At 33.9% G+C, this 20,689-nt stretch overlaps 1 protein-coding gene across 4 annotated transcripts in view; it reads left to right on the top strand.

Annotated features, from left to right (window-relative positions):
• The window catches only part of LOC143256996 (dihydropyrimidinase-like), a 105,154-nt gene that overhangs the window by 46,320 nt on the left and 38,145 nt on the right, over nucleotides 1-20,689 (top strand). For 3 of the 4 annotated variants that reach the window (XM_076515023.1, XM_076515025.1, XM_076515024.1), the window contains one exon: nucleotides 17,283-17,377. In XM_076515023.1, coding sequence (XP_076371138.1) covers nucleotides 17,283-17,377 — 95 coding nt within the window. Of the gene's footprint in view, nucleotides 1-10,359; nucleotides 10,644-17,282; nucleotides 17,378-20,689 lie in introns of those variants that run through there. The other variant, XM_076515026.1, reaches the window with a different exon arrangement.

Below are 20,689 nucleotides of genomic sequence, written 5' to 3' on the forward strand. Positions count from 1 at the left end.
TTCGTTGGGTCGGATTAAAGGCAACTGATGCCCTAAGCACAGCCCAACAATGGTGCCCCCCTCAGCCCCTCCATTGCTTAACTGACAAAACATTAAGACTCAATATGTGCTGAAATTGAAATAAAAGTTTGAAAATTTGTAACCCTTCTTCAGTTTTCTTCCAGGCCAGACCACACAACAATATTAAATAAAAACTTTTTTATTTTATTTATTTTACAGAATTGGAATGGATCAAAATCAAGCAATAACTGAGGCCTTTCATTTAGAAATGATGAGGGAAATCACTTCTTTGATTAGTGATAATTAAAAATAATTATTTTTACCTTACATATGTTTTCACTCTGAGTTAACAATTCTCATTTTGATGTTAACAAATTCACACTTTGACGTTAAAAATTCTTACTTTGATTTTCACAAATTCCTACTTTTATGTTAACAAAAATGAAAAATTTAGTCAAAACCCTTTTATTCAAAAAAATTCTTATTTTAATATTAACAATTTCTCATTTTGAACTTAAAACCCTGCAAGCAAATTATTTACTTACACCTTAATATTTATTTAAATTATAAAATGTTTTCTTCGAGATTTTTTACTTGCAAAGTCTTTGATCAAGTCCTCAAAATTAATTTGGTGTAACAAATCTGCTTCTATAGCTAGCAGAGAGAAGGTATCCAGCCTGTCTTGTCGTATAGTTGTTCTTTTGAGATTTTTAATATTCTTGAGTTGAGAAAATGAATGCTCAGCTGTGCAATTTGTGACAATTAATGTTAAAAATATACGCAATGCAATGTTTACGTTTGGAAAAGTAGACTCAATTTTTGTCTTCTGAAATTATTTTATAAAGTTCAGCACGACAGTTTTTACAGTTTCTGTTGCACTGAACTTACGGCGCACATTTAAGTGAAACTGCTGAAGCTCGTCAGAGAGATTAGTATCCAAGTCATCTGAGTAAGCATCAGTTAGCTTTGGGCACTGAGAGTATCTTTCAGTTTCAGCAGATGAAGTGACATCACTTGGCACATCACTAAGGAAAGAAAATATGTTTGTATTTCTTTGTACACCTCTCCTCTTCTTATCTGGGTTTCTAGTTTGTTAGCAATAGTGTAGAAGGTGGTGATACAAAATTTATCTCTGGCATTCAGATCTACTTTTTGTGCATCTCCGCCATTGAGTACCTTCTTTCTGACACGCTTGCGAGTTTAAGCTGCATTGTAATCAACATCTGGTAGTAGTTCCTTTGCAACTGCTTCAAATCTTTCAAAGTAATTCCTTAAAATGTGTTGTTGGTCAGCTAATGACCCATACAGATCTGCACATGTTTTTAAGTTCACATCTTTATTTTGCAGAACTTGACTTGCTTTATGAAACTTTTGCAAAATCTCATCCCACATGATCAACATCAAAACAAATTCTAGCTCTTGCATCTTATTTGCAATACTGTCTGCTTCTATTCTAGTGTCTCCCTTTTGTGACTGGTCTTCATCCAAAATATTAAAGAAAGACTTCAAAATTGCTGTTGTTGCCATAGCATGTGTTTCCCATCTTGTATCAGAGAGGGATTTGAACACACTTTTATTTCCAAAACAAGCTTTAAGAATTTTCCACCGGCTGGGTGAGGCTGAAAAAATATAGAGCAAATGTACTGCAGAGAAAAAAATTAACTACCACTTGACATTAGTCAACAGTGCTTCGGCCTACCAAATTTAGTGAATGAGCTGCATAGGGCACATATATGGCAAACTTATTTTCTTCTAAAATATTTTGCTGCATCCCCCTATAATGCCCAGACATGTTAGCAGCATTGTCGTAAGACTGATCCCTACGTTTTGAAAAATTAAGCTTGCAAACTTCACGTAAGTACTGCAATACCTGGTTTATCATTTCCACACAGGTATGGCTTTTTAGTTCCAGAAAGGTTAAAAAGCGCTCATTAGGCCGCTCGTCTTTTAAGTATTGAATTACAATACTTAACTGATCTATATGTGATAGATCTGGCGTCGATTCAACTGAGAAGCTAAAATAACTAGAACAATTTACTTCATCAATAATGAACGCGTGGACCTTCTGAGCCATTGGTTCAATGAAATCTCCACATGTGGTTTTGGACAAGTAAGAAATATTTCGAAATGTGCCTAAACCTTGTGTGCGAGTTAAGTATGTTATCACAGAGTCTCGATGAGTAGTGCTTCTTTCATGATGATCAATTACAATAGTGTTTCGCCAGTCACTGAATCCTTCTCTTTCAACAAAACGCGAGGAAAATTTACGGGCAAAAGGTTTATAAACAAAGCAAGAAACTGACCCTGTTGATGGTGAATACAATAACCGCTCTCTCTTCTATTGCTCACTATTGGCCTACCCCAAAGAAAAGTTTTTGCGAACCGTATCTCGTTGGTTTGCCACTATTGAAAGTCCGCAAGACTTGCCAAATGGCCCATCGTGGTGTTGACAGTCAGTGGGTCCACAAGGAATTCAATAAGCCACATCATCAGCAGAGAAATCGAGACATAATCCTAGATCTTTTGCTTTAGTTTCTTCATCTTTTGTAAACTGAAGCATTTTCCCATAGTCCAGTAGATTTTTATTTTCAGCAATTATTTCAACTTCACACTGTCTTGAAGAGCAGCTTTCATCAACATTAACGCGAGAGATATCTGGAAAATTTACACGCAAGGTAAGATCAGTTGTGAGACTTGAGCCACATTGTGACACCTCAAATCAAAACATGTACTCACACACGAAGGTTTTTTTTTTACAGCAAGTTGTTTGAAGCCAAAAAAATTACAGCTCACAAAAGCTTCAGTGAGAAACATTTATAAAAATATTACAAAACACACATAAATAATGCAATACTGACGGAAATAAAACTGAAACAAACGAGACAATAACCCAAATATAACGTACGAAAACAGAAGCCGAAAAAAAACGTTTGTTTGTTTGCTTTGAATTTCACGCAAAGCTACTCGAGGGCTATCTGCGCTAGCCATTCCTAATTTAGCAGTGTAAGGTTATAGGGAAGGCAGGTAGTCATCACCACCCACAGCCAACTCTTGGGCTACTCTTTTACCAACGAATAGTGGGATTGACCGTAACTTTATAACGCCCCCACGGCTGAAAGGGAGAGCATGTTTGGTGCGGCCAGGATTCGAACCCACGACCCTCGGATTAGGAATCGAACGCCTTAACACGCTTGGCCATGCCGGGCCATAATTAAAGGAGTAGTTTGAAATCGATGATTATCGCAAACCTTTTCTTACTTGAAAGTTAGTTTGAGAGCCTTAAGTAGGTATTTCTTTTTAAGTGTTGTTTTTTTTTTTTTTTTAATTAAGCACAAAGCTACACAATGGGCTATCTGTTCTCTGCCCACCACGGGTATCGAAACCCGGGATTTAGCGTTGTAAGTCCACAGACATACAGCTGAGCCATTGAGGGGCTGTGAAAAAAAAAACAACCAAAAAACTAGCCACGTCTCTGTACACATCTGTCACCATTTCGTTTGACTTATTTTTCTGTAGATGTGACTGAATAAAGCAGTAAAAGGTAAAACAAAATAGTTCCACTGCCTGTAATTTCTTACAATTAGCCACAACAGAAGGAATGATTAAGAAAACGCTAAAATCTGCGCTTCGATTCCCCTCGGTGGGCTGAGCAGATAGCCCGATGTGGCTTTGCTATAAGAAAAACACACTCCTTACAGTAATCTTTTGCAAATCAATGACTTCAGATACATATTTTAGTAGTTTCTCGAAACTTTAGTCACTCACCGAGCCAAAGAAAACGTTATTTAACAATGTAGAGTAAAGTCGAACACGGCAGATAAGGACAATTACAAAAATATCGGCTAAAGTTGTGTGTAGCAGTGAAAGAGTTAAGGGCATCATAACTAGGGGCAAAACTCTGTGGTGCCCTAAGCACGTGCTTATTTTGCTTAATAGTTAATCCAGGGCTGTATATTCGGTGCGAAGGGAGTTTGCGATGGCGAATCGAGGGCAGTATCCACCAGGCCATTCCAGGCTTGAAAAAGAAATAAAACCCTTTAATATGTGACAACAACAGAGGGGAGGATGAAAAATATATTACATCACATTATTCTGAAAATACTATTTGCATGCCTGTTACAATATGTTTATCTTGTGGTAATCATAAAGATAAATGCCACACTTCACTCTACCATCATACTCTTCATAATAGCAACTATATTGTTATATGCTATATTTTTAATATGGATGTTTGCTAGAGGGTGCTTTACGCTAAGATAAAAAAGTTTATAAAAATTAGCCTAGAATCTTCTAGATGACGTCAACAAATCTAGTACCTTCAACGAATATCTATCTAGAAGTGAGATATAAATACCAGTGAGTAAGTTAAGTAGCTGCTTGTTACGAATCATTGCAGCACTCATTAACTATTGTTTTCAGTTCGTAGAATGCCAGTCATTCAGTGTAGTATGGATTGGTGTTATCGCATGTTTTCAGTTTGTCGATTGATTAACCGTGAATAATTGTACAAACAAGTTTATTTTTATGTTAGTTTTGTACCGTTAACGAGACCTTTCCGCATGAACGTCATTTGTAAACGTAGGCCTACAAGCTCAAATAACATAAGAGTGAAGGCAGCTTGTAAAAACTTTATGGAAGAAAGAACCTATGTTTATAGTAACGTGGATTGGACTGCGAATTATTTTCACCAGAAAAGAAAAAAAAAAATTTAAAAGACTCGCCAAATCAAATAATAACGTAACAACAATATTATGAAATTAAAAAGTTGTACTGTTTTGATGAAAACACCACTGACATATAAAGAAATAAAGAAACAGTTTTGAGCAATAATTATTTCGTATAAAGAATAATAGCTATACATATTACAAATGAAAGTATTTTATAAGAAGCTATGTAAAATGCAACAGCCCTATAGCTATTAAGATTTTAAGAGATTATTTGTATGGTATACTAAGAATTAACACTGCACTAAGGTTGTAAAAAAAATTACATAGAAGCCTATAATAATGTTGTAGAGTATCGAATGCTTTCTTAGTATAATGAATCGGATATGAATGCCACCCCCTTTCCCCCCTTTAGTTTTAACTCTACTGTTTTTATTACAGACTGTTTTAGTCGTGTCCTAGCTACCACATTTTGTATTTTCAACTTTATGCGGTACCTTATGTGACACTTTGACTGAATAGACATGTTAAATTACCCAAGCTTCAGATTCAATATAACCCCTTATTTAAGACTAATAATCATAGAGAAAGGGTTTTAACTTCTTTACTCACTTCCCCTGAGAAGAAAAGCTAAGGTATGTACTTATAAAAGTTATTACACTTCCTAAAGGGGGTGTTAAGATGTTATATTTTACAAAAGTCAATACTTCCCCATTTTTGAGGGATTTCGTTTGGTTAATTTATGAAATCACACGTGTTATGTGCATGTATACAACCTCTGTTGCGATTTTTTATGACTCAAACTTAAATTGACCATTGGGTAATTTTGAAAAGGGCACTCAGTATATGAGGGTATATGCATATGAGTGTTTTTGAGCACTTTTTTAGCGTTTGTACAATAATATACATATTATCTTGCCATTGTTTTATAGATTTGTTGTGTGAGGGTTCTGATGATGAGTCTCAGTACCAATAAAAAAATAAAATAAATTAACGTGCTGACATCTAGTGAGACGTCATGCAATATGACCTGTTCATTTATTTTATGGTGTTAGCATGTAAAATATTTTTATTCCGAAACTGAGGATTTCTTATTTATACAAAGAGTAATATTTTTCTTGTAGGTTTGAGAGGTGTATCCCTGTTCTGTTAAAAGAAACGAACAAAATACCAATTCATATTATTTTATTAAAATGATTTGGCTGTAATAGTCGAAAATCCATGTCTGCAGATCAAGTTTCTTCGTCATATTGACCACGATGTAGTTCAAATAACACTTTCTCTTAATAACCTTTTCGGACTCACAACACTAGAAACCGAGTTTTGATACCTGTGTTGTGCAAAGTACAGAGAAATCATAGTGCAGCTTTGTGCTTAATTTCAACAAACAAATATAATAACTTTTTTTGTAAACGCCGAACTAGTCAGAGAGTGTTCATTTCTAGGATTCTGATTTTTGTGTATTGTAGCTATGGGTTTTTTTTTTATTAGAATTTATGTATGGGCATACCTGATTTCGAACTGCTAACCAAACGATGAAAAATCTCTTACCAGTGACTAAAACATACATGGGAACTGTTAATCGAATAGTGTAATTATAAGTTCTATAACTAGCCTACACCTGAAAGTGCAAAAAGCGTGTTCAACAGTATTACTTTTCGAATTTCGTAAACAGTAGGCTACACACAGTAATAAAGTAATCAATAATTTACAAAAGAATATCTCTAAGACTTTAACACGTTTTCTGAAACTTCGTTTTACCGTTCTTCTGTTTTGTCAGTCGAATCTTTCTTTCCATGTGATGTGAGGTTTGATAACTGATACTTCGAATTGATTACCTCTCATATTAACATACTTCTGTTGAATTAACTTCTTTCACACCCTCTGTTAATTTAACATTCCGTCTATCACATGCAAAAGTACATGCGATAATACTGAAATTATTTTATTTCTCCTTTTTTTATTTCTTTCAGAGAAAATATTCACTTGAATAATAATTCAAAAGAGAAGAAAATAAAATAATAATAATGATTAAAAAAGAAAATAATAATTATAAAATAAAAGCCTATCTGCTGTATTGGCCAGCTTGTGTTACATTTCTTAAATATATGTTAAAAGGGAGAGGTATTTAGTACCACCGCAGATAATCTAACCCTGGATTTTATCTTTGTAAGTCTTTTAATTTACCGCTACCCCACTAGTGATCATTTTCTTTTAGTTCTATTAATAAAACGTAAGATTACTTACGTTATGCTCATCAGTAAAATAATGTTAGTAATTCATCTAAAATTAGTCATGTCTTTTCTATTGCCAAAGAAAGTGGGGAATATTAGTGCAATTTCAAAATATGAATAGTAGCTTAACCATAAGCACTTTGAATAAATTGTAGTAGACTTTTGATGAATTTTAAATTTTATTTAAAATCCATCCTCAGTTGAGTTGTTGGTATAAGAAAATAATGCGCCGCCTTTCCAAGCAAATCATAGACGTTCTTTCTCGCACTTTCATATAACCTATTTATAAAATATCTTGTGTAAATTATTTTTACATAGTACTTGCTGTTACTTGATCATTTAATTGTAGTAATATTTGTACAGTAGTTTTATAGCCTTTTTTTTTTTGTTTATTTGGTTTTTACTGCAAATGCTCCTGTAATCGTAGGTGCGCGCCCTATAGTTTACGCCTCACCCGTGAGTGTAAGTGTAAACAAACCAGCTCAGTTACTATTGAACCAAATGATGAGAGATACGAAGTATACTTAAAATAGTGTGCAAAACTGGCTTTCTAATTTCAGAATTATGCATAGTTTATATGTAAATATTTACTACGATAAGTCACCAACACAGTCTAAGTAACTTTTTAAAAGTGGCGAGTATTTATTTATACAATAAAACGAATCAACGGAAGCTAATGTATTTCATAATATTTATTGGTATTCTTGGTTGTACAAAAACCACAGAAAATTCCAGCTGTTTTTAAGCAATAATTCCATGGCATCGTCATAGTTGTAAGCCCTTGTATATTTTATACATGACAAAACGAAATTTACTAAATTAAGATATTGCTTGTACGTGGCACCATCTACCGGACATTTGTTGACTGAATTAGCGTGTTACTCGTCAAATAACAGAAACACAAAAATGTTTATTTATTGTTATTTTTGTCTGTGACGGAAAGCCACACAATGGACTACCTGCACTGTGTCCGCTGCAAAGAATCGAATCTGGATTTCAGTATTATAAGTTTGCAAGTTTACCACTGACCCAACGGAAGTCAGAAACATAAATAAATCAGGAAGTTAGATTTTTTGCAGAAATTATCAACCAATGTTCTATGGTAATTTTTAATAGATATAATTCTCAGCTTAACATGAAATAGAAAGTATAAATATAAAGTACAAACATTTAGCTAATAGCTCTATCATCTCTCAACCGATTTGAGACCTAATTACGTTTTTGGAGTCAGAAGGTCAAACTCTTGAAGATTAATTTACTCTAATCATGCCTAAAATAATTTCCATTTAAGGGTAGGCTGGAAAGGATCCTGATGAGTAATAAAATCGAATTGGGTATAGGCGCGTCCCACGCTTGGTATTGCTGGCGCACATCAGTGTAGCTGATAAAAACTGAAAAGAATAAAAAGGTGTCTTAGATTAATTTACTCTAATCTTCCATGAAAGAATTATTTCAAGTGCCGTGGCTATTGAGGACTCCCTCTTATTTTTGGCTTTTCATGGCTGCAACCATAACTGTAACCTTAAAATATACAGCTATGTATACAGTAGAACTGTATGAACAGATATATGCTTATTATTTTGGACTCTTTAAAAACACGAAAAATATATCTGTTTATACAATTATAATGTATATATAGTTTACAGACTTACCTCTGATCCACCTGGAAACGATCTTTTTGAATAGTTAGTATGTTAACAACCTTGTTAGTAGGTCTATTTTATTGTGTAAAATAACGTTGAAAACTTTATACGGGTTTATACTTCACTTACTCCTTACCATGCAGTGTATAGCACATTATAAAAATATTAAATTTACCATATTATGTTACCTCTTGAGTTAAATTGAGATCTTGAACAGATAAAATGAAATTTGATTTGACTTTAGTAAGCAAAAGGACATTTCCATTGGCTCGTATACTGGAAATCAGGGTGTGCTTAATTTGTTATAAGAAACAGAAATAAATGTTTGGTATCTTTTACAACTTCGTTTAAGAAACAATGATAAGTGAAGGAGGCATCAGTTTTAGTTAAATCACAAAAGACAAACAGCAAATACTGTCCTTAAAATTAAGTGTAAACCAAAGATCAAAATGTATGACACGTCTAAAGCGTTGGTTCCGATCGTTAATCAATTAAACATAGAGAACAAAGAGAGGGCAGCCAAATATGTCCATCAAATACCAGTGGAAAGTGTCCGGAATAAACTTTAGAGGGATTTCAAAAAGTCTTAGGCTCTTCAGAGAAGGCACACACACTGTCAGACTCACTCTTCTTGAATGACAATGCGGTATCCATTATTTTGGACTGTTTATTCAAAAGTTGAGAATAAATATATGCGTGTAAAGTTTGAAAGTTATGCTAGTTTTCGTATTTTGTTTTCGTTTTAAATAAGAGATAGACTTTGGTCGACTGTTTGTGTTTGGGTTCCGAAAGGTCTTAAAGTTTAAAGGTAAGTCATTTGATTTTAATGTCAAATGGGAATGCATGCCAAGTTTGAAGATTCTATCTCTGTAACTTTAACGTTAAGCCTACTCTAATAAATATTCCTTTGAACATATTCTCATAAAGACAAGAAAATAGTAATAGTTTGAAAATACGCCTTGCATTTCCAACGTTAAGGGTCAATATTCGTCTACAGTAGTGAACATTGAGCGGACGAGAATGTATGCAGGGTTGTTATTGGAGCCTAAAATGGCGCGGGCAGATATTTGAAATCAGGATGATATATATAAAGAGAGATGTACAGCAGTTAGTCAGTAGCACTGGGAGAGTATAACCAGGCTATCACTCTATTGACCCAGGCGTCACCGGCCCACCTAAATGTAGGACAAGCTCGAACGCTCACTGTTTTCGTCGTAGTAACGTTAAGCGGAAAAACTATTTCAGTCTGATGTTGACGGAATTAATGTTAAACGGTCATGCATGACTATCCTGAAATCTGTACATCTTGTGGATGTCACAGAGAAATAGAATAGGATCAGGGAGTGAAAGAGAGATCTTTAAAAATAATAATAGTTGAATGAATTTGGAAATTTATCGCAGAAGCCGTATACAATGACTGCTTCTGTCTGTTAGTATTCTAATCGTAAGCCCAATGCCCATGTATCAAAAAACACACTAATTCTTTGCTCTACATGTCTCTCGTACGATCTTTAATCCCCGCTTAATTAAGAAAAGCCCCCAGTGGGCCAACGGTAAACCTAAGAACCTGCAACGCTAAACTCCAGGGCTCGATTCCCGGCGGTGTACAAAGCAGATAGCCCAATGTGGTTTTGCTCTAAAACAAACACAACAGTTAACTGTAAAAAAATGTCTTTGCACACTAACAGATATTTCGTTTTGTATCATTTTTAGATACAGATTCGAATTTTCGTAAAGTTAAACCATCAAGATACATTATCTGAAACATCGATTTATCATTACATCTTTAGACTCTGTTGTTCTCCTAACAACCGAATACACGTACAAGAGTTGGGAGAGTAAAAACACTACACATGTACTGTTTCTACAAACATAATTTTAGGACAGTGACAAAACGTTCTCCTTGAGGAGAGGCATCCCTCGTCATCAGTAGAAGTTTAGCTCTATATGTAGTTTGGGTGCCAAGGTTTATTTTTAGCTTAATTTAGTCACTGTGCTCTAAAACCGTATGCAGGTGGTACTTCACTAACACTACTTGTTCGTCGTTGTATAAGCACTGCTGATGTTGAAGAATATAGAAAACCATGGAACCAAGACGAGCAGTAAGTTAATGATTTATATCATGGTTTCTTCGTCAAACATCGTGTTTTGTTTTCGTTACTAATATCATCTAACACTTTGTGTCTCAGCCTGATGGGCGATAACTTTACTTTCGCTTAACGGAGGAAAGTGTGGAAACGCGAACTATAACAAATATAAACAGTTTTACAACTTCATTAATAGTGTTTTCGTAGGTTCAGTTGATGTTATTATAACCTGACACTGAAACTTGCAGTATCGAATCAAGCCGAGCTTTTTACTTCCTATTGAAACACAAATAAACAGTATGGTAAAAAAACAGTTCAAACACACATTGATGTGTTGTTACGGATATGTCCTAATTTTATCTTTCCTAGTCATTGGCATTTAGTTAATGTAGCCGAACAGTGAATCTTTGGGTTCATGGTTTGCGACCCGTTACCACAAAAAAAGTTTTCCGTTTTCGTGGGTTGATTGTAAAAGTGACGATCAGCTCTCATGGTTCGGTCAATCAGATAATAATGACTTGTGGTGGGTACTATTGACTAGTTGCCATTCCCACATATCCTGTTAGTTCAAAATTACGAACAAATATGCCTAGGTAAATATTGTGTAGCTTTGCGCAAAATTTTGAAATAAACATATAAAGTAGCACGATATTTTATGTGAGAGTAAATCACATTTACAAACAAAATAACACAGAAATATATGCATATTTTTAACTACTGGTAGTAAAAAGTAATCGGTCCTGGTCAACACTCTTTAATTAAGGAAAATAATGGTTGTGGTTTAGGGTTGAGATTGATTTACACAATTCGTTTCATTTTCTTAACATATTTAGTTTGTGACGTCACATTTTGTAATTAATCATATGACCTCTTCTTCTGGCTATCTAATGTAACATTGGCGTATCCCTGAGGGTCCATAATTCATGACCCGGTATGGCCAGGTGATTAAGGTACTCGACTCGTAATCTGAGGGTCGCGAGTTCGAATCTCCGTCACACCAAAGACATAGCCTTCCCTCTAGTCTTACACTGCTAAATTAGGGACAGCTAGCACAGGTAGCCCTCAAGTAGCTTTGCGCGAAATTCAGAACAAACCAAATCAAGCCCTATTTCATTCCTGATAAAGTTGGTGTTCTTTTTTTGAAGTTTTAAATGAAGTTTTGGGCAACGAAACCGGGAGGGGAATGACGAGGGACATCTGTCCACAGATTTATTGATCTTTAAGTTGGAGATAGAGACTTTTAAATACGTCTCTATATATAACAGGGAAAGGAACTACTGTTTTAACTTTGAATTTAATGGTCGCTGTTAAAATGGCAAATAAGATGCCCTCAATCCCCCAAATTCAAACTTATTACACCGCTTATGGTTTTGAGATCCATGTCTTTAAAGTGAAAATCATGAAACAATGATAAAGATAACCTATTTATGCTTTCCACCTATTCATATCTTTCTGTGTATAAGTGTAATAATTCGATATATCTCAGCTGATATTCAGGAATGATTCACACACAAACACATATAATTATATGTATGTGTTTAAAGTGAATGTCTGGTGTTTGTTTACGAAATCATAGTTATAACTAGCGTCCATAACACAGGAATAAGTTTGCTTCTTCGTCTAATTCAAGGTTGGTAATCTCACCCCTTCAGTAGCGCATTTACATAGGGGCTAGAGAGATCTCAGCCCCAGGGCCCATGGTCTTAATGGGGTCCATTGATAATTTTATTATATGAAAAGTTACATGGATGTAGGGCCCACTAAAATTATTAGCCCTTGGTTTACACAACCTTAAATCTGCCACTGACACCTCTTTGCAAAAATAAAACATTCCAGTCTCAGTTTGTTTGTTTGTTTGTTTTTCCCGTTAGGCGATAGTTACTTTCGATGTGACGTTATACAGTGTTCAGAAAATACAAATTCTTTAGTATTATGAGCTAAAGGTAGAAACACAAACAGTTACTTTACTTATACACTAGATTCGTATTGCTAAATATAATTTTGGCGCTGTTGAGGTATGAAGAGACCACACGTAAAAATCATGATAAACTTTATTTTCATACACAAACATGAAAGTTAGTATGAAAGCTCAACACAAAGTTTTTTTTTCATATAATCTTCGCTTTCAATGTAAAATCCAGGATACGATTCTCCGCGGCAGACAGAGTGTAGATAGTTCATTGTTTAACTTCGCATTCTATGTGTATTATCTGTCTATAATGACTATCTACATCTCACCATGACTACTATGTAACAGCTGTATTCAAATCTTAAAAGCCTAATCTTAATTATGCAACATTTGTTTCTTCCACAACAGCCAAATACTCATCACTAAAATACAAGCGTGTTGAAACTGATTAGAATAAGTCCTAACGTTCAGTCAACTCTTCCAGTGCACTTCAACAGTGATGTCTTGAACATCAGCATGTTAAGAGTATTTAAAATGTATAGAACATGTTGAGTAAGTCTGAACTTACTCAAGTGTTTCAGGTTCTGTGTCGACAATAAGAATTTGCCTTTAAGAATTCACTACATGTGTAAGTGTGATACAAAATAATTCCTGACCTTAAATACAGGTTTCAACTTTTATGTTTTACTTTCGTACCTACAGAAAACATATACATTTTTCTTTTATGTTTCCTCACGTAATTCAGTTTCATTTTACCCAATATTATATAATTGTTTCTTTGACTGAAAGCAACTTATTTTGACATGAAAATAAGCGATAAATATACTTCCTGTAAACTAATAAAAATATTAATACTTTACACTTCCAAGAATAAACCATTTTACAAATCATTCGCGTACAATTGATTTAGGTAAAACAAAACGAATGATTGATTACTTTAAGGTCTAAGTTTATGTCAGTCAAAAATAAATAAATGTTCTTCTGTTTGTGTCAGAAATCATTTGTAGTTCTGAGGTCAAAATTTTGGAAATAACATATTTAAAATACTCGAGACCGTAGCAGAATAAAACTCGAGTTATTGTCACATAATTTTTAAAAACGTTAGAAATAATGCGTTTAGAATACTAGTACCCAGCTGGGACAGCGATAAGTCTACGATTTATAACGCTAAAATCAGGAGTTCGATTTCCCTCGGTGGACACAGCAGATAGCCCGATGTGGCTTTGCTGTAAGAAAAACACACGTATCCAAATACTAATACGACGTTTAGACAGACGAATTTTAAATTAAATATGTTACAACGTCCGTTAGATATGTGTTCAATATAATCATACTGAGCGAGGATTCGTGGTTCGAGTGCCATTGCTGTAAAATTTTCTTCTACACTTTGGGGGCGCTTTAAGAGCGATAGTCAAATCTCGTAATTCAATTAGAGTAACCTAAGCAAGGGTGTTATGTAGACATTCTGTTTGTTTATAGTTAACCACAAAGCTACACCAAGGGCGACCTGCGCTAAGCCCATCACGATTGTCTAAACCCGGTTTCTAGTGTTGAAATTCCGCAGACATGTCGCTGTGCCACTAGGAGGCAAATTATTTATCTCTTTATATAAACGTAATTGAAATATGTTCGAAAACAGGAACAGGTAACGCTGATAGTCTTTTTTGTAGCTCTGCAAGAACATTTGAAACAAACAAAAATTAATTGCATTAGAAACTATCAGGAGTGAAAAATGCTTTAGTAAATTATTAGACAATCATTGAATCTTGAGAGATTATTACTTGTATTTATTCTAAAAACGCGATACATGTAAAATTTAAACCTTTTTTTACACCATTTGTAAAAATATTACAGTATTTCTACATAGTTTCTTTTCTCGATTATGAATATGTTTGTCAAAAATTTTATTATTTAAAATATTATGATAATTTTGTTTTTATAAATTTGTATCATTCTATTACACAATCATGTGATAACAACATTACAGTTTTGATAATTTGGCTCACCGTCACTATGAGACACGCATGTCACAATGTGACGCGCGTCTAAAGTACAAATAAATATTCACGATAACAAACAAATAGAATAAGAAAACGGTAAAACTTTGGAACTTTCAGCAAGTTGGCCTATCCTTTTCAAGGGTAAAGAAAGAATGCCATAGCAATACAATAATATTGATTCCTATTTTATTCCCCTAAACTACCTTTTGAGAATTAACGACTTGCAAAAGCTATAAACACAAATTTGCATCATGTTATTCATATAATTGTAAACATTAAATTCAATATGTTGTAATTACGAGTAACGATAGAAAGTGTTAACGTTTACAGTAATAAAGAAAAGTCGAAACAAGTTGGAACTGTAATAAGTGTTTGTTTGTTTTTTTGAATTTCGCACAAAGCTACTCGAGGGCTATCTGTGCTAGCCGTCCCTAATTTAGCAGTGTAAGACTAGAGGGAAGGCAGCTAGTCATCACCACCCACCGCCAACTCTTGGGCTACTCTTTTACCAACGAATAGTGGGATTGACCGTCACATTATAACGCCCTCACGGCTGAAAGGGCGAGCATGTTTGGCGCGACGGGGATGCGAATCCGCGACCCTCAGATTACGAATCGCACGCCTTAACACGCTTGGCTATGCCAGGCCTATGTAATAAGTGTACAGTGGCACTGTTAATGTATGTAGACATCTATTGACAAGGAAGTGCACTATATATTAACAAAGTTAAGTGTATAATTTATAAATTGAACTTACTGACACGTATAAGAAGAATTCCTGTCGTTCGTCGCTTACAAATAAATATTAAAAATAATACATACAGCACGAGGTAAATTTTGATACCAAAATTTGTCTAAACAGAGTGTCTACAAACTACTTTAACAAACTTACGACATAAGTAAACAATTTTGTTAAGTGTTTGAAATCGTGTGTGTGTATATGTATCTATATATATATATCAGAATTTATTTATTGCTATATTTCTGCTACTTTTGTATTTAATTTAACAGAATTTATTTATTGCTATATTTCTGTTACTTTTGTATTTAATTTAATATTCTTAACTATATTACATGTATTATTTATTAGAATGAAACTAACGTTTTCCAAGAAGTATACGAAGCCAGAACATAGAAATGTTTTTATTCATTTCTATTAATACTTTTTGAATTTGCATGTTTTTCTAACATCGGAAAGGAGTCGAAACATTTAATTCTACAAACATCTGTTTGCACAGGTGGCGCTCGAAATATTTATTTGGAATTGTGAAATTACTAAGCAAGGTAGGGATATGTTTGTGGGAGGTTCTTGATTAATCATTTCTTAGTCGGTAGGCCTAAAAGCTAATGTGAAAAACAGGACGTTTAAGCAAAATATCACTGATATTTAAATATTAAAAAGTAGGAGTCACTGTTAGCGTACATATTCGCATTACATTGAACCTGGTGAAATTACGATTGCAAATATTAATCGAAAACACTTGTGAGTTGCATGAAAAGTTTCGGCCATAACCTTATCAAACAGTTGTTTTGATAAAAAAAAAAGAATAGCAATTAAAGGGTTAACAGTTGGTTAGACAGCTAAACACATACACACACACACATGTTGACTATAAATATGCACTTGAACTTTAACCATTAGTTTCAAACATGTGACTGCCTTATTATAATGTGTAGAAGTTGTTAGAGCCAAGTACTCTTTTTAAGAACTATCAAAACTTGGTATTTGTATTTCACAGTCTAATAATAAACTATTAGCAATACATCATTGTTTTTAAACGTAAATTGCATCTATTCTATGAGAAGATAATAAGAGTGTGCCACTCAGGTTTCAAATGAAATAAATTACCTATTGTCTACTACATCATCATTTAATATATGTAAAACAATATACTCCACCACCCCATAAACAATTAAAAAAACTACAATGTATCACTATCGTCTGGCCTATAGGGACAATATTGAGCATTGCCAAATACATCTTTCTTTAATATACGTTAGACAACACAGCTTCCCTCTCCTAAAAAGTGAATAAACTACAATGTTTCCAAAAGATCTTGACCGTAAGGACAACATTTTTCATTGTCAAGTACTTCATCCCATTATTTTAGGCTATATTATTTCACAGGTATTAATATAAATGTTTTCAATTTACGAACTTGCAAAGCTAAAAATTCTGAATTCAATTCCTCACGGTAGACAGAGTTCAAATTGCACATTTTGTTGCTTTACTCTAAGAAAGCAATGAAAATAATAACCTTATGAAGTTAAACGTTTGGAATGTCTTAAAGATGCCTTTGCTTGATAGTATTCATAGAATGTTTTCATCATAGCGACTGTGTACAGTGCCATCAGTGGAAAGTACAGAAAACAAGATATTTTTCTAACTTTCATCAACCTTGAGTAGTAGTTAATCTTATAAAAGAAAACTTATCATATGCAAACGTTTTTTATATAGTGATTTTTCCCTCATGGTAATTTTATCAACTAAACACTTAACAGAAAGCTACAAATTCGCACATTAATCATCCATCCAGTCTCTAAAAGTTTATAAAGCTAATTGAGGTATTTTTTAAACTTCTTGATATTAAAATATCTAGAAACATGAGTCCTTATTAAACTCCTAAAAACCCTTTTGGAAGCATATTATTATATGTAAATGACAAAAACTTAATGAAGTTACTTTTGTATTGTTGCTGTTGGGTTTGATAGGAAATCAATAAATATTATTTATTGTTAATTGTAGAGTTCCCAAACCCGGCTACTAATCAAAGGAGGGAAGATTGTCAATGATGATTTAATGTTTGATGGTGATATTTATGTAGAGGATGGAATTATTAGGTAAGTTTACAATTTCAGACTATTCTACATTTCAATAAACTAAAGTAGTCTTCCCTGTTTGTTTTTTTATAACTTATTTATTGTGCAATCATTTCAACGTTGTGCTTCTTTTAATTGTACGTGTATATATATATTCTGCATCTAGTGATGTTGAAATACTTGTAGTGAATATAATCTTAATTTTACAATCAGTATATAAGATTCTTAATAGTAGATTATACACTGGATTTTTTTTTTTTTAATTTTAGAAACTACGTTGCTTACGTTGAACGTGTTGTAAATGTGTACTATTCAGATAAAACAATGTCCGGCGAGTTCAAATGTCAAAGCCCGGTGGGTTAAGGCGTTCGACTCGGAATCTGAAGGTCGCGGGTTCGAATCCCAGTCGCACCAAACATGCTCGCCCTTCCAGCCTTTGGGGCGTTATAATATTACAATCAATCCCACTATTCGTTGGTAAAAGAGTAGTCCAAGAGTTGGCGATGTGTGATGATGACTAGCTGCCTTCCCTCTAGTCTTACACTGTTAAATTAGGGACGGCTAGCGCCGATAGTCCTCGAGTAGCTTTGCGCAAAATTCATAAAACAAACACTCAAATATCAAGCAGGTTCCGGAAGTGTTATGAAGATAATAAATTGAATACAACTGGATGGGAGGAGAACTAACAAAGACAAGTGAACAAATAAACTCAGATCATTAATATTTGAAATACTTTAAACCTCTATTGATTATTCTTCAATTCCTGGGGTAAAGGACAAAATTAAAATGAAAGCAAAAGATAAAGTTGTGTGGATAACTCGCTTTTATAGTTGGACTAAGGTCCTCAATGTGTTATCCCACAGTTTCCCAAGTAACATGCTTTAATTACTTTTCTAGCAAACTTAAGACAGTTTGTATAGGTTCTTGTATCATCTGTTTAAAAGGTAAAATTCGTAGATATCATACAGAAACTTATCAATGCTAGCTTGAAACCTACTAGCTGAGCTTGCCATGTGTAACCATTACCTACGTAGATGGATTAACGCATGTTTACGACTTTCCACTTTACATAATGACATGAAAACGTCAGCTTGAGAATGTTGATAAGCTATCTTAGATAATTTACTATAGATGTTATATTAACAACTATTCCAGTTGTGCCAAAAACACCCCTTCCTTATTTAATGAATGTTGTTCCGTAAGACGCGAAAAGACAAACTTGGATAAGTTACAATGAAGACTAAATTGACTCGCCTTACTGAACACTTTGTACAGTTTGATTTTGAGCAGAGCGTTTAGGGCAGACGTTCTTCGACAGGAAGTAAAAACTGTGTTACAATGGAATTGGGCTAAACAAGTTGTTGAAAACTAAGAAAATACTTAATTTAGCGAAGAGAAAATGCTTGAATAACAACAACTTTGTTGTGAAATAATAATGAAATAAAACTTGGGCAATATCTGTCAAAGTTCGAAAATGTTTTTTTGGTAATAATTAAAACTATTTGAGAACGATAGGTAAACATTTTTCTTCCATTTCAAACAAACAATTAATCGCGATTTGACTTCATAAATACTAAGTCACAATCTACAAAATTCTCAGCTGTAAGATAATTCTTTACCAGTAAAAATAGTGGTTTATTCAGGTATCATTAATTAACTAGTTTTCTGTACGTTCTAGAACAATTCCTTGTCTTTCACCCAGTAAAGAAATCACATTGTTACAAATATTACAAAGTAGTAGGAACCAAAGGCATTACAGTAAAATTATTTTTGCTGTTATACCTTAGCAATCAGACCGAATTGCCATATTTATCTCACTCATACTTTTAATTAGGATTTGTAAAAAAAAACTACATCAGGTAAAATAAAATTTTGATTCTGGAAAACTGTACACATATCACCTGATTTATACAGTCTGTTGTAGATTTTTACGTTGTATTAGAGAGCAACTCATACAGTTCACTTCAGGAAGACTGGTATAAATATCACCAACCTAAAGCTGCAGTATTGCTCAAAATAACGTTATGCCAATTGTGTACATGAGTGTAAATTCGCTTAGGAAGTATATCAGTAAATATATGTAAACATTTGCTACAAAAAACAAACTGACATCCAAAACATAAGTTAAAAAATATGCAAGATACCGATTCCAGAAAAAAAGTTCAAAATCATACCAAGAGTCAAAGGGTGGTACTATGAGAGAGAAAAGGAGTTATATGGATACTTCAATTTTTATGTTCTAACAATTCAAAGTCTTAAACCACATACATCAACTGTTATTCTACATACGTCCTCATCATCCCATACCAAGTTGTACAGGATTCTGTATCACCTGTTTTAATGGATGAGCTTTACAGAAGTCCATACAAAAAAAAGAACAAATGACAACTTGAGACTTACCTGTTTGTGATATAAATCTTATGGAGTTCCAGAAAGTTTTTTCATGAAATATAAACATTTCTGCATTGAATTAGTACGTATTCATGACTTTTATAATTCTTTTCACCTAACTACATGCACGAAAAAATAGCTGAACACATCTTTCGACAGAAATATTTTAAACTGTAAAAAATTAATCCACTGGGCACCCTAAAATAATGGTACCAACTACTAATCCTTCACATTATTTAACACAGCCATGATAACAGGAAATTAACTTATTTCACATGCCCGGCATAGCCAGGTGGTTAGGGCACTCGACTACTAACCTAAGGGTGGGAGGTTCGAATATCCGTCATACCAAACATGCTCGCTCTTTCAGCTGTAGGGGCGTTATAATGTTACGATCAATCCCACTACTCGTTGGTAAAAGAGTAGCCCAAGAGTTGGCGGTGGATGGTGATGACTAAATGTCTTCCCTGTAGTCATACACTTCTAAATTAGGGGCAGATAGCCCTCATGTAGCTTTGCGCAAAATTAAACAAACAAACAAACAAACAAACAAGCAATCAATCTTAATTCACTGTTTATCTTATATATGGTGAACTGGTTTAAGTAAGGATTATACAATAAACAATACGTAAAGTACCATAAGACCTCATTCCAGTTGTAGTATCTTTATCTAAGAAAAAATATTGACTTAATTATTTGGAAAAGGTTCAAGGAGAGCTACTAAAATTATTCTGGGGACGGAAAAGTTGTTTTACAGAGATAGGTGAAGATCTTTTGACTTGAAACGTAAGAGATGACATTATGGAAGTGTACAAAATTATCCAAGTAGGGTTGATAGGATAAAAGCATTTTATTTCTTTATGTTGTATTCTGATGTAAGATAGTTTTAGCCTTATAACAGGGTGATTGAATTTTAGAACAAGCTGCCATCAGTAGTAGTTG

The sequence above is a fragment of the Tachypleus tridentatus genome, chromosome 7 (assembly GCF_004210375.1).
Source record: "Tachypleus tridentatus isolate NWPU-2018 chromosome 7, ASM421037v1, whole genome shotgun sequence".
In the NCBI taxonomy this organism is placed as follows: domain Eukaryota; kingdom Metazoa; phylum Arthropoda; class Merostomata; order Xiphosura; family Limulidae; genus Tachypleus; species Tachypleus tridentatus.